This window comes from Chaetomium globosum, genomic scaffold (genome assembly GCF_000143365.1).
Source record: "Chaetomium globosum CBS 148.51 scaffold_2 genomic scaffold, whole genome shotgun sequence".
NCBI lineage: Eukaryota > Fungi > Ascomycota > Sordariomycetes > Sordariales > Chaetomiaceae > Chaetomium > Chaetomium globosum.
Window position 1 is genome coordinate 2,312,775 of NT_165977.1, and position 13,223 is coordinate 2,325,997.

Below are 13,223 nucleotides of genomic sequence, written 5' to 3' on the forward strand. Positions count from 1 at the left end.
CAAGGAGCAGTCGGCAGCGGGAAGCAGTTGGAACCGGAACAAACATGGCGGCTAATTGGACCTCATCCAGCCCACCCAAAAAGGAAGGCGACCAATGACCTCTTTTTCCCCCTCCTGCCCCTGCAAGTTGCTGCCGCCGGATCTCGCGATTTACCCTCCCCTGGCCCCCCCTGTCTGTCGCTTTGGGGGGATGTGATAGGGTGATAGGGCGGGCTGGGGGGTTGGTGGTGTAGTTGACTAGGCCCGGAACGGGGGATTTTCCTCTTGGAGACCTCTGGGAACCCTCATAGAAGACGGATGGGCTTGCGAATCTCCTTCCTGAATTCGACGCTTTTGGACTGCTTGCAAGGCATGGCAACCACGCATGGCATGGCACGGCACAGCGAGGCACGGCGCAGGCACAGGTGCTGCGAGGGACCTCGCGTCTGCACCGCATCACGTCCCGGCCATGCATTACTCCCTCCTTTGCCTGGCCTGGCGTTGTCTGAAAGACTGCCAGGTGCGAAAGGTGACAAGGTTTGTGTGGTGTCTACCCGGTCCCGTGTATGTCCTGTGTATGGATGTCTGTGCGAGCGAACAGGAGGATCGAGAAGATCCCCTAGCCTCTTCTTTATGGTACTCCCATCCCTACCCCTTCTGCGAGTGCCTTTTTTTCAAGGTCTTTACTGTTCTTGCTGCCGTCCCTTTTCCTGATGCCTGGACCCACGTCGAAATCTCCTGGTGTTTTGCTGGTGGTGTGTAGGCAAGGGTTACCGAAGGGTGGGTGCTTGCTCGCGCATCGCGCCAGGGTCGGACGATTGGCCAATTCATGAGCTTGCTTGCCAGTGCTTGGAGACGCGGGACGGATCCAGGATCGGGTGGGGTTGCATTTTGTGCAAGGGGCCAGGAACAGGACAAGGGGGGTGTCGAAGAGGTAAAGATCCACCTTTTGGAAGACAGAACCGAATCGAAGAAACCGATGTGCCAGCCACGCCAGCCCCGTTTTCTGCTTCATTTGGCTGGATGCGGGTGCGGGTGCGAGGCTTTTCTCTGCGTCAGTTTGATTTGTGCTTGCGCTTCACTTGCAGTTTGACACGGCAAATGTGAGGGCTCGAAGAGACAGATTCGACGGGAGAGGGAAACACCAAACTTGTGGGTTTGGTCAGGGTTGTCCCTTGTTTCGTTTCCTGGCCGGCCTTACCGAGTCCCTGGACTTGTCACGGACTCGCACGCCCAGGGCCGTCGGACTTTTTTTTTTTTTTTTTTGTTTCGCTCTCGCCCGTCTCTGTCACACCGCATGTCTTCTCACTCATCGATTGCCCCTCCTTTGCCGGGCTCTGAGGTGACCCGCTTATGTGAGGTTTGCTGGTGAGGCATGTGTAGTTATCAGGGGGCAGCCTGCTGAGGTAATTGTGAACATCTTGAGGTGTTGGTCGCCGGCATTCGATCCGCGAGGTCCCCGATATCCTGCCTTCCATCTTGGGACTACGCCGACGTCCAGGAGAACGTTGAAAATGTCTCCGATCTAACCCTTATCCGTCCTAGTTCGTTGCAATTGAGCATGAGCCCTGAAGATATGGACTTGTAGGGCAGAAGAAAAATCGGCAGCAAAACTTGGGAAGGGCATGGTCATCTGACCGCCCGCCTCGACGACAACAGAATGTTCACTTCAATCTTGACCTGTCAACTCGAGACTCTCAGCCCGGCTGTTCTGTCAAGGTGACTGCCGGGTTGCATAAACCCACGTGCCGCCAAACCAACGAGCAAACTGATCCGAGGCAGAGCTCCTCTGGCAGGCAAGCTTCTGCAGCACAACAAAATCTCGGGTTCTCTCCGTGTGATGCGACCGTGTGGACAAGTTGGGTTTGTTGCTCTCTCTCAGCTGCGCCCTCGCCGACAGAAGCTCCAATTCTAAGACACGGAATGTGGGGTTGGCTTCCCGGTCCTTGGGTTCCAAAGCCCTGCGAAGGGCACGAGAAAAATGGCGGGGTTGACAACAGCGTAAGAGGGCCCCTTGTCTCATCGTAGACCCTTGCTCGGAGTCCCGAATCGGAATTGATCTGACTTTTACTCCCACGAAGGAGGAAGCTGACTGCTGCACGAGAAGAAAGCTCTAACAAAACCGTTGAGCCCTGTCCCGTAGCGTCAGGATTAGCCTGCTTAGTCCATGCCCGAGGCAATTGAGCGAGAGAGCGTTTGCACGTGGGCTGTCGTCGGCTCTCACATGAGAGAACGTGGCTTACCCGCCGTCGTCGGCAACCAAGCCTGGAGTCGGTGAAGCGATTGAGGAGAACCTGGGCATTGAATGGAGCGGTGATGTTCTAGAGCACCGATACTCAATTCCTCCCTCGGGGTGGGGGGGGGTCGGAGAAGGAGCTTGCACCTTGACGGGTTGGTCCACCGTTTCCACTGAGAGAGAACTCGAGTCTCGAGTCCCTTCAAGGTGAGATACACGAGATACTGCGAGGTCTGTTGACTGTTGAATATGCTCAGCCAGCTTGCATGGTCGGAACTAGTCAAGGACCAATGGAGTCAAGCCAACTACGCTCTCGACAACCCAGAAAGGGCAAAGTTCGGTTCGCCAATGACTTGCCTTGCTGGGCTGTGAGCGATTGTTTCTTCTCGCGGGCTTTGGAAACAGCACAGCTTGTCTCGTGCTCCACGTTGTAAAGTGCCGCGGAGTGGAGTTCGGGATCTTGGATGGTGGAGAGCGGAACCGGAGACCGAAGATCTGGAGCCCAGCCCCTGTTTCAGTCCTTCCTCGTCAGGCCCGCTTTCTGAGACAGCTTGAGGCTGTGTTTGGTGCTGTTTGCGAAGTTTGCAGAGAGCGTTGTTGGCTCATCGGAGTTATTCGCTGATCACTGGAAACAAACGGGCGATTCTTCTGCCGCGAAAACCCTGGCGTCGTGTTTTTGTTAGGGCTGCCGAAACGGACCCGAACTGTCGTTATCAACTCCGATTGCACCGTCTCGGGGCGGAGGGCACATCGTCCACGCGGCCCGCCCCTCTTTCGTATCCGCCTCCAAGCCAGTGGGGGGCGCGAAAACTACACAGTATGCGGGAGCTGTGCCCGTTAACGGTCAATGAGCGGAGCCGTCGTCAACACCTGCAGCCAGCGGACGGCGGTTACCTGCGAGCGTCCTGCGAGCGTCCTGCGTCTGAATCCATCTCGATGGACGGGGGAAACCGCCGCGGTCGCATTGGCTGCTGCCTGGGTCCACGGTGCAACCACGCGTCGCGCAACGCGAGATGGAAGCAGAGTTCCCAGCCGCTGCCGCGTCGTTTGGGTTGGGCTGAGCCGAGTCTTTTTGTATCAAGATTGCTGGTAGCGAAAATGAGGGCCTTCCAGACCCGAGCTGATGGTGGGTTCATGTCAACCCGCTTGGGCTGAAGACCACCGCGGCCTTGCATAGTTGGTCTTGTTCAACCCTCATATACTTCATGGTGCAGATATCAACCGCATAACCGAGGACTTAACCAACCAGGTTTAAGTCATGGGCGGGAAGGTCAATACTATACCCAACAACTGCGGCCGGGTGTTGGCCGCTTTGGTTCCAGAGGGAGGAACGAGAGGGCCCTGTCTTTCGCTCTCCCTCGATTCAGCGGTGGCCCGCAGAAAACAGACCGGTCAAGGCGATGGTTTGTGATGCAAGGGCGGCGCCAAACACAGTTGCAAGCATCCCGATGGGATCTTGTTAGCGTGCAGAAGGAAGCCCGCCCAGCTGGTTAAACTAGCCCTTTTTGGGTTGAAGCCACCTGGCGGATGCAGGGGCCGCGGCTGACAGGGTCAGTTTCCCGCCACCCAACCAGCATCTCGAGCAAGGCCTGCCGAGGCCTGCGACACACGCTCGCATTTCAGAAGATGAATATGCATGCAGCCATTTGGACATGGCTCAGCGCGAACAGCCATGCAGAGATCAGAAGCTTCAGCAAGGATTCTCGACAAGAGGCGGAAGATGACGTGATCTCTCGATCTGGCGAGCAGCGGCCCGGATCCTTCGTCCTCTCATTCGTACACGATATGCGCGAAGAACCTCTTGTGTCAGGTTCCTTTGATGATACCGCCGCAACGAGGAAACCGAGCTCGATATTGGCGGTTTCGTCGTTGTCCTGGTCAACTTGTCGGCTGAGCGGTTGGACGGATGAATCGAAATAACCCGGGCCGACTTGCTCTCCGAGAGCGCCTGATGTTGGAGCTTGTGAGCCGCATTTTGCTGCTGAGCGGGCCGATTGAGAGGGTTTGACAGAACCAACAGCTAGGAAATCAAGGCTTTCCAGTATTACCCGACGGGTTTTCCCTCGGGCGGCCGCGGATAGTTACATCATCAGTTCGGTGATGAACATCAGCCGCTTTGGGCATCGAGGAGCGATCACCCGTCTTTGCGCTGATCGCGTGGTGTCGATGGTTGTCTGGACTTCGTAGCGCTGGAGCGTTGTCGTCAAGGGCACGCCGTGACGGGCGATGAAATGTGGATTCCTACTGCATGTGCTGGCATGGCGGAGCTGCTACCATTGAAGATCCTTGATGAGAACCTGGAAGACTGTATCCATGTCGACGCGTTGAGCTCGGGGTGTGATGCGGGTGAGTGCATAGCATTGATTGGCCAATTCCAGCTGCAAGCGATGGAGAACTCTCCCATATCGGCTTCCCAGGGGCGGGCTGCTCCTAATTATGATACTGTCATCTTCGCGTGGGTTCGGAGCTCTTGATAGCGGGCGTCGAAATTACCCTTACAACTTGCTGTGCTGTACTGTGTATGTAATAGGTCTGATATTGGCCGAAATCCTGGAGTCGAGGACCTTCGTTTCGGTTATCTCCAGCTGAGGACCCTGTGTTGCTGACAAGATCAAATCTCTTCTCGCTGGCGTCATCGGCCTGAGCGGTCGATCATCAGGGGTGCGCACCGCAATCCATGGCGCTCCGAACAGTCCTCGGATACAGAAAGCCTCGCCGACTTGCGAGGGCTTGTTGACCCTCTCGCCCATTGTCGTCGGCGGGTTGATGATGAATGCGGTGTCTGGCCCCCTGCAGTTACCACTCCAGGGTTCCTGATCCTGCGAAACTTACTTAGCGTAGTTTGTGGCCGATTTACTAGCCACACCGGCATACTGCCGGCTCCGTTGCGCGCGTCAGACAAGGTGTGGCTTAACAAATCGAACGGGGTTGAAGCTGGCGGATTTTGGGATCACCGCGACGCTAAAAAGGCCTGTAACGGGCGGCTTTGAGGCCCGTGAGTCGACAACCGGAAGCCTCTTCCGTGGTTGCGATTCCGATCAGCCTCTCATTAGTGAGAACAATTTAGCCGGAGACATTTGCATCGCCCAACACTGAATCTACTCTTGTCCTCGCTGGATGGAAGATCTGAAGCAAGACATCGTGTCGCAGGAACTTTCGAGTTTTGTGTGGGTGTGTGTGTCGAATCCTTTTTTTTTTTTTTGTAGACAAGGACGGAAGGGTTGATTGAGCAATCGGAGTGGACCTGGCTAGAATCGAGTCAACGTTATCGTGGTTTCGAGTAATCAGTGGATCATGCCAGTGTGTGTGCTCCGACTCGGCTTTACGTGGGGTTTTCTGCCCGCAAGAAGCAGGAGGGAAGGATGGAGCTGGCTGGGTCACCAACCCATCTCTCAAGACCTACCAAAACCAGGAGGGACGACGCTGCAATTCATGCAGGCGCGATTCCTTCATACGGAAATCTCGCGCCAATCCTGGGCAAAGGTTCCTTGCCTTCCCTCTTTCATCTTCGAACCCTGCAAATGCAGATGCACTGCAAAATGTGGAGGACTCGGAGGCCACACATGGAAAACGGCGCCGACCCAGTTCCTCGGCAAAAACTCAAAAAATCCCCAGATTTTCAAAAAGGCGGCATCGCATCGCACTGTGATGTTTGCCAACGGTCTGGGTCTGGGTTTTGGGTCCAGGCTAGGACCCCCGTCCCGCCTCCCCGGACTGTCGCCCGTTGAAGGTCAAGAGACCTCAATGTTACGGTGTCTTCCCTCCGTCGAGGTGCGGGGATGACCGGCCTTCCCCAGACCCGAGAATCAGAAGAACCCACCCAGGATCGAACCATTCCCTGATCAGATGTCATGGGCTCGACATCGCGGAGCCGGTGAGGAGGGGAAGCACACTGCTTGGCGCCTACACAACTCGATCATGGCGGATGACCGACCGAGGCCACTTTTCTCTCCATGTGAGTCGCTTCGCTTGTCTGCCAACGCCGATCACAAGTGAGTCTCTCCGTCCCAAGAATCGCAATGAATCTGCGGCAGCCGGAGGCTTGCCGACATGCGATTGCGACACGCAGACGACGACGACAGCGAATCAAGCCTGGCAGGGCTAAATCTGCCGTATGGTGATACATGTACATCGGGCCCAGGACGGCAGCTTGCCTATACGCACGAGACTGGCGAGGTTGTATTCGCAGAGGCGACCGGCACGCGACAGCATGTCTGGGACATTTGGGACGTCTGGAAGCAGCATCGAATACCCAGCAGTGTGTCACGGCTTAATAGCCACAAATTGGCGGCAAGCTGCTTCCCGGTGCGACGCTGCAACGGAGCCCAATATCCTCCGCGCGCCGTGCGGTGCTTGCTGGCTGGTCGACAGGACGAAGGGGCCGCTGGTGGATATTGCTTGACCAGCGTTGGTTCTGTCGCTCACTCTTTCGGTCGTCATACTCGCTGACATGGTGGAGGCTGGCTCATTTGAGCCGGGCCCCGACGGCATTGCTGCAGGTATTATATTGGCTTGCGGTGCAACCATTAGATATTTTCCGGTCCGTTCCTACCCGGGATCGTCAATCCTGCTCCTGGCCGCCTCGAGTGCACATCATCGTTTCCGCAATTGGCGGCGGGCTGAAGCGAAAGACCGTTTCCTGGATTTCACGGCTTTCTTCCCGTTCAGACCCCTAATTTCTCGGGCAGACAAGCCTCTGCTGAATCGCTGGCCCGCCCGAGAACTCCTAGGGACGGCCACTTGGAGACAGCAGATGCCGTCCCAAAACTAACCGGGACTTTCCCTGACAGTGTGCAAACCACACACTGGACGTTTCCGTCTAGAAACCCGGCAGAACGGGATCCATGCGTGGTGTGCGGAGAGGATGGCGCCGTGTCGGAGGGTTCATCGGCGACGTACCGTTTTCGTTTTGGACAGGCCTGCTTCACGGTACACAGTTTAACGTCAGCTTGAGTCGAGCAAAGACAGTTACGGCGCCAAGCCATTTGTCGCAAGACGTTCGGCGGGGTGCAGATATCGAGACCCTGGCGTGGAGAGCAGCCCACCCCACTTTCAGTTCCACAGACTTTTCTTCGATGGCTCTCCCCTGCAAGCAGGGGGGGCAGCAAGCTCCCACATCCCGGCAACTGGCACCATGGGTGTCGGTCACCCCAGGGCCGTTAAGCCATGGGTGTGTGAATGAATCGGAGCGCATTGCAAAGGGCAGCAAGGATGGGTGAATCTCTCTGGGACCAATATATGGCACCCCCCGGAGCCCGTCTCTTTCCCCCACAAACAAGAGGTCCCCGAATTGCTGCTTCCTGGCTCTCGCTTCCCGACGTAAAGCAGAGCAGTCATAATAATAATCCTTTCGTTTTCCGGGACACCACTCGTTGTCCAGTCGAGTCCAGTCAGTTCCACGTCGCTGACAGACCGCGGTGCTTCGTATTGGTTCAACTCGAACGCGCACCCCCTCCCCGCCGCCATCGCATCTCGCCGCCACATCCAGCATCCACCATTATCTCTCTCATTGCGCGCCCCGGCCCTTGCTGCGGATGCCCTCGCCCATACGTCCGGGACGGCATCTTCCCGGCAGCCTATCTGGCAAGTGTCAGTGGATGTCGACCTGTGGCCGCGACACCCACTCTCGGTATCCACCCATTGGCGAGTTGTCGCAAATCCTAGGTAAGGAGCGAGAGATCCAGGTCGCCCACCATGAATTTCTACGCAGCCTCCAATATGCCCGTGTACCGGGTGGAACGGGAGACACGCCAAAAGAGCTCCAAACAGGGTTCCAAAACGTCGAGGATCCTCGGCATCCCGAGTCCACAAAGGGACACCGCGCCACCCCCCGTCAGACCTGTCACGTCATCCGATGTTGTGCCGCACAACTCCCTATCCATCGACCAGTTCCTGGACCCTGCTGTTGATGGCCCGCCGTCACCGGAGACTCTTCGCGAACTGAGCCAGCAGATGAAGCGGGCGTCTGTTCGCGACAAGCACCAAAGCCACCAGACCAGCTCGTCCGGCTCCTCGTCACTGCGGTCGCTGACTTCAGCCGACCGACCCTCGTGGGAGAACCCGCTCGACGGAAAGACGCTGTCAAGGAAATCCTCGGGACGGTCGACATCCAGCAGCATGCCTTCGCGGGAGCGGCCTGAGAGCGTGCAGATATTCGGCAAGACTCTCTTCAACCGGAGGCCGAAGGGGAGGCGCGAGAGCAGCGCCCAGAGCTCGTCAAGCTCCATGTATTCGACGGATGCTGTGGGTGACTCCGCGCTCCCGCCAGCTCAAACATCAAGCCGGGACTCGACCATCCCAGGGCTATTTGGCCTCCGCCGGAGCATCAAGCCGGACCAGGCCGCCGAGACACAACGGAGACCCACCATCTCTGGGCCGTACAACTTCCAGCATGTGGCCCATACCCAAAAAGAGCACGCCCTCGATTCGCAACACGGCAGCCTGGTAACGCTAGGTTCCGAACCCGCGCATCTTCGAGGTCATGGAGGGCCAAAGGACGCGAGGTCAGATGAAGCGCACTTTGCCGACTTCTCGTCTGAGTCGCTGCTACTGGACGACAGACGCCATGATCCCCGCTTCAGAAGTTCCGGCGAACAACAACTCTCACGAGACCTCATCCGTCTTGGAAAAAACGTCCGTCGTTCTCGGCGACTTCTCAATCGACCCTAAAAGCAGGAACAATTGAATTTGCATACCCCCCCTCCGCGTCCTCCAAGGTCTCCTGTTGACCAGTTCGCTCCAAATGGTGTCCACGCACCTCCGCGTGGCCCTAGCCGCGTCTTGGGTGGTCGTCATGAGCGCTTTGACTCGATAGACGGGCCATATGCCGACCCCGGGAGTCCTCCTTCGACGTCATATGGGTACACGCCGGATATGGACATCATCCACGAACATGCCTATTCTGCGTCCATGAGCCCGCATGACGACGCCAACTGGCCCCTGCCCTGCCCCAGCAGCACCGCCTCCGAATATACGCTGCCCAACGTGCCCGAGGAGGATGAAAATGCCGTGACGACGAAGAAGTCCCGTGCAAGTGTTGCCAGCAATTCATCCCTTCGCGGAAGCCAGTCGGTCCCGATGTTGAGGGGACTTGCCTCCCGCCAGAAAGATGACTCGGACCGCCGCCCAAGTGATGCTTCCGACACCCTGGGCCGGTTTGATATGGTGGCCGCCCAGCTGGCTCTCAGGGAAGCGCTAGGCGAGAACGGAGACGCGTTGCCTCGGGAGGCTTGGGAGGACGATATCGACTATTGTTATGATCACGAGGCAGAGGCGGATTGCGACTATGAGTGGAGCCGCCCATCCCTCGAAACATGCAGAGATGGCGACACGGCCACGCCGGTTGACGACCATGGGCGCGGCGTCGAGTCTCGCGGGGCCTCTCCTGCTCTGCTGATGCCTGGGCAGTTCGATGTGCCGGCTCTTAGTCCCGTCAGTCAACTTTCTTTGGCAACCCCGCAAGAAGCGATCACCCCCACGGTGATGAACAATCCCAAGGCATCAAACTTCTCCTTGCCGAGAATCGACTCCAAGAACCTGCTTCACGTGCGGAAACCGTCTGACGCGTCCAGCTTCAAAGAATCCCACGGCTTCACCCTGTCTCCGTCTCTCCTGATTCCCATGGACTACCAGCAGCAGATGTTGGCCTGCGAGGCGGAAAGGCAAGAAGAAGCCTCTGACTTCGCTTTTCGCCCTTTCGACGAGCCCGAGCTGAACATGGACCCATCGGCACTCCTCCTTCGGTATCGTACCAGCGCTTCGACGACCGGCACCATCGAAAGCAACAGCTCCGCGTTTGATAAACACAACTCGACCGCCTCCACGTCGACTGACTACACCAGGCTAACAGCGAGCGTGTCTTCACTCGACATGGAACCTTGTCTCCCGACAAGTGAACCGCTGCAGCGCTTCCCATCATTCGAGTCCCACAGCAGGGGCGAGAGTAAGGCTGTCATGCCCACGCTCCCCGAGTCGGAAGAGGCAGCTCAGCCGTCCACCCGCCGCCCTCACTTCAAGAGCCGTGGGAGCGAGTCTAACCTTGTGAGGATGGCCATGGACGAGCCTTGGCCGGGGAAGAACAAGCCCACGATTTCGGCTAGGCGCGGGCGTGCTAGGACCACGAGCCTTAGCACACCGCCCCCGGCGAACCAGTATGCCTTGTTCCCGCAAGTGCAACTGAGCGGAAACCGAATCTAAAGAGATCGGCTTCATCAGCACACGACACAGCCACACACACCCACATATATATACCGAAAAACACAAACCACTCACCTGGGAAGCAGCACTCCGCTCCCGTCGTCATCAGAGCCCACAGAGAGCTCTGTCCTCATACCATTTCCTTTTTTTGTTTTAAAAACACGTCCTGTCGTTGTCTCAATTAGCATCTGGAAGCGGATGGGAATCAAACCATAGACTTGGGATGGATGGTGCGGGTTTGGCACCAACGGCCGGGCGGCGCAAACTGAAAAGCAGTTGTCATCTTTTCTCTCCTTACCTCTTGTCCAGGACGGACTTTCGTCCTATATTGCACCGCTGCCCCCTATTTCCCTTATCTCTCGACTTCTTGACTCTCACTCGAGATCTTGGTCACTACCACACATTGTCTTCCCTCGACATCATTTTCTTAACACAATACGGTGTGTATGGGTTGGATTGGAAAGACTGTATCAGGTTAGGAAAACCGCGCACTCACTGTCCGATATTTTTCCTTTTTTCTTTTTCTTTCGGCTTCGTTTTACATATTTTCCCTCGCCCTTTTGGACGGACAACCACTCTCATGTCCTCATTGTCGGCGGCACCAACATCGTTTTTATATCCGCGAGGGAGCGGGAGGAAGGAAGCATCGATACCACAGCGGCAGCAGCGCCTGGGGGATGGGGATGGGATGTATAGGAGAGACGGAGACCGGCAGCATCTTGGGCCCCCACTCGCCAATGCACAGGCAACCCAATCACGGCCCGACCTCATGTCAGCTCGACTGGGCTGTCATGGGAAGGAAAACTGGCGAGCCGAAGGGGAGCTTCCTTTGCTGTCGAGTTTTGGGTATGAAGCGATGACGGATATGATTGATGATAGGAAAAGGGGGTGGTTGCTTAAGAAGGAGGGGTGATGGGGTCTTCAATCATTAAGAAAGGGGAATGGGGAAAAAGAACCCAGAAAAGAAGAATAAATCGGTCGGATGGGGTTGATTGGGTAGACAAGGTAGAAATGGAATTTCGAACGGGACGGCGAGGCCACCGCTGTGTATCTGCTTCCAAAAGCGCTCTTCCCTGCTCTCTGTTGCGTCGCAGACCACCAGGTTTATAATATACAACAACAAAGATCCAACGCACACAATACCTAGCACAAGCAAATCTCCCTCCTTCCTGCAAGGCCTGGAGGTCCCACCCAGCCCCGTGAGATCCAGTTAAAGCTATGGTTATGTGGGTAGCAAGCCCACAAAGCAACGATGCTTTTGAAGATCTTCCCGCCCCGATCCCACGTGGTCCTGCATGTCTGAGCTGGCGGCCCAAAACGCCGGCCCTTTGACCTGCTCGATTGGATTAGGGCTGCAGAACTAGCCCCGGGGCCAGACGTCATCAAATCATCATCGGCCCCCCTTTCCCTGGGTTTGGGCGAGCCCTGCTCCCTGGTGAGGCTCTGTCGCTGGTTGTTGGAAATGCAGATAAACGTCTTGGTAGCAAGCTGACGCTGGTTAAGATGGCAGATGGGTGGTTGATAACTATCGGGTCCGGGAGTCTCTTTCGAGGTGGACGGCTAACTGCAAGCAAGGGTGTTTTGGTTGGTTAGGGTGAAGGAAGAGATACCCCACGGCGATGGGTTTATGGCATGTTGACTGCCACGGATGGCGGTTGAGTCATCAACTACGAAATACGCGAGGCATCAACACACCACCCACGAGCATGGGGGCATCGCAAGTCACAACTACATCCCGGCAGACCATTCGCGACACCCGCTCGGATGTTGATTATACTATCACGGCGGCCGCGGCCTCTTTCGGGTACGGTAACCAAGCCAAACCAGACGCCTTCCCCCCAAACCGCCCAGAACGCCCGGTATATAGTAACAACACAACACACGGCCAGAACAGCCAGCACCCGAAACCCCCCTAAAACTCCTTTGAACGCCACCACCAAATCCGGCGCACACATATTGTGTATAGCGCACATCCCACCTTCCCAGTGAAGGCGTCGAGCGGAGGGTTCAGGTCTCGAGACCACGGCAGCTGCACCCGACCGACCGACCACCATTTTCTATCCTCCCAAGCCAAACCCAGGGGACCCAACCCCGTCCCCCAAGCACTGCATCACGCAGCGATTATGTAGGTATATGCCCTCAAGCCGAAGAAGCAACTGAAAAACACCACCGTGTCGTGCCGTGCCGTTCCGTGCTCTAGCCCCTTCCAGGAACACACAACAAGCAAGCGAAACCCAGATAGAAAAAAAAGCAACACCAACCCCAACCAACCCCTTCAAGCACATCTACGCACGATCACGATCACGGCCACGGTCCCAGACCACACGCCATAGGTCACACCCACCCAGCACCGCCCCAGACACCGCGTATCCTGCGGGCGAGCTGGATGTCCTTCTGCATGATGGTGACGCGCTTGGCATGGATGGCACACAGGTTGGTGTCCTCGAACAGGTGCACAAGGAAGGCCTCGGCGGCCTCCTGCAGGGCCAGGATCGCCTGCGACTGCCAGCGCAGCTCCTCGGCGGAGGGCTGGTATTGGAGGGCGATTTCGCGGACCTGTTGTTTTGTCAAGGTGTTAGTGGGTGGGTGGGTATGGGTGGGTGGTTTTGAGGTGGGGGGGCGGTTGGGGAGAAGGGGGGCAGGGGGCGTACCAGGCGGGAGAAGGGGAGCTTGAGCATGAGGAGGTCGGTGTTGGCTTGGTAGCGGCGGATTTCTTTGAGCGCGACGGTGCCCGGGTGGTAGCGGCGCTTTTTGGGGCGCGGGACTGGGTCGCCTGCTTTGGGGGGGTTAGCAAGGGATTAGGGGGGATTGG

At 57.0% G+C, this 13,223-nt stretch overlaps 3 protein-coding genes across 3 annotated transcripts; 1 reads left to right on the forward strand and 2 right to left on the reverse strand.

The window, feature by feature from the left end:
- Nucleotides 1–3,834: 3,834 nt before the first annotated feature.
- On the reverse strand, nucleotides 3,835–4,965 carry CHGG_02861 (uncharacterized protein; the record flags this gene model as incomplete). Its single annotated transcript, XM_001229376.1, has 3 exons — nucleotides 3,835–4,193; nucleotides 4,264–4,364; nucleotides 4,715–4,965. The coding sequence occupies 3 exons, from the start codon at nucleotides 4,963–4,965 to the stop codon at nucleotides 3,835–3,837; spliced, it is 711 nt and encodes a 236-aa protein (XP_001229377.1).
- Nucleotides 4,966–7,909: 2,944 nt separating this feature from the next.
- CHGG_02862 (uncharacterized protein) lies at nucleotides 7,910–10,411 on the forward strand (the record flags this gene model as incomplete). The annotated part of the gene is made up of 2 exons (XM_001229377.1): nucleotides 7,910–8,659; nucleotides 8,891–10,411. 2 exons carry the CDS (start codon nucleotides 7,910–7,912, stop codon nucleotides 10,409–10,411), a joined length of 2,271 nt encoding a protein of 756 aa, XP_001229378.1.
- Nucleotides 10,412–12,745: 2,334 nt separating this feature from the next.
- On the reverse strand, nucleotides 12,746–13,089 carry CHGG_02863 (uncharacterized protein; the record flags this gene model as incomplete). Its single annotated transcript, XM_001229378.1, has 2 exons — nucleotides 12,746–12,967; nucleotides 13,063–13,089. 2 exons carry the CDS (start codon nucleotides 13,087–13,089, stop codon nucleotides 12,746–12,748), a joined length of 249 nt encoding a protein of 82 aa, XP_001229379.1.
- Nucleotides 13,090–13,223: the final 134 nt, after the last annotated feature.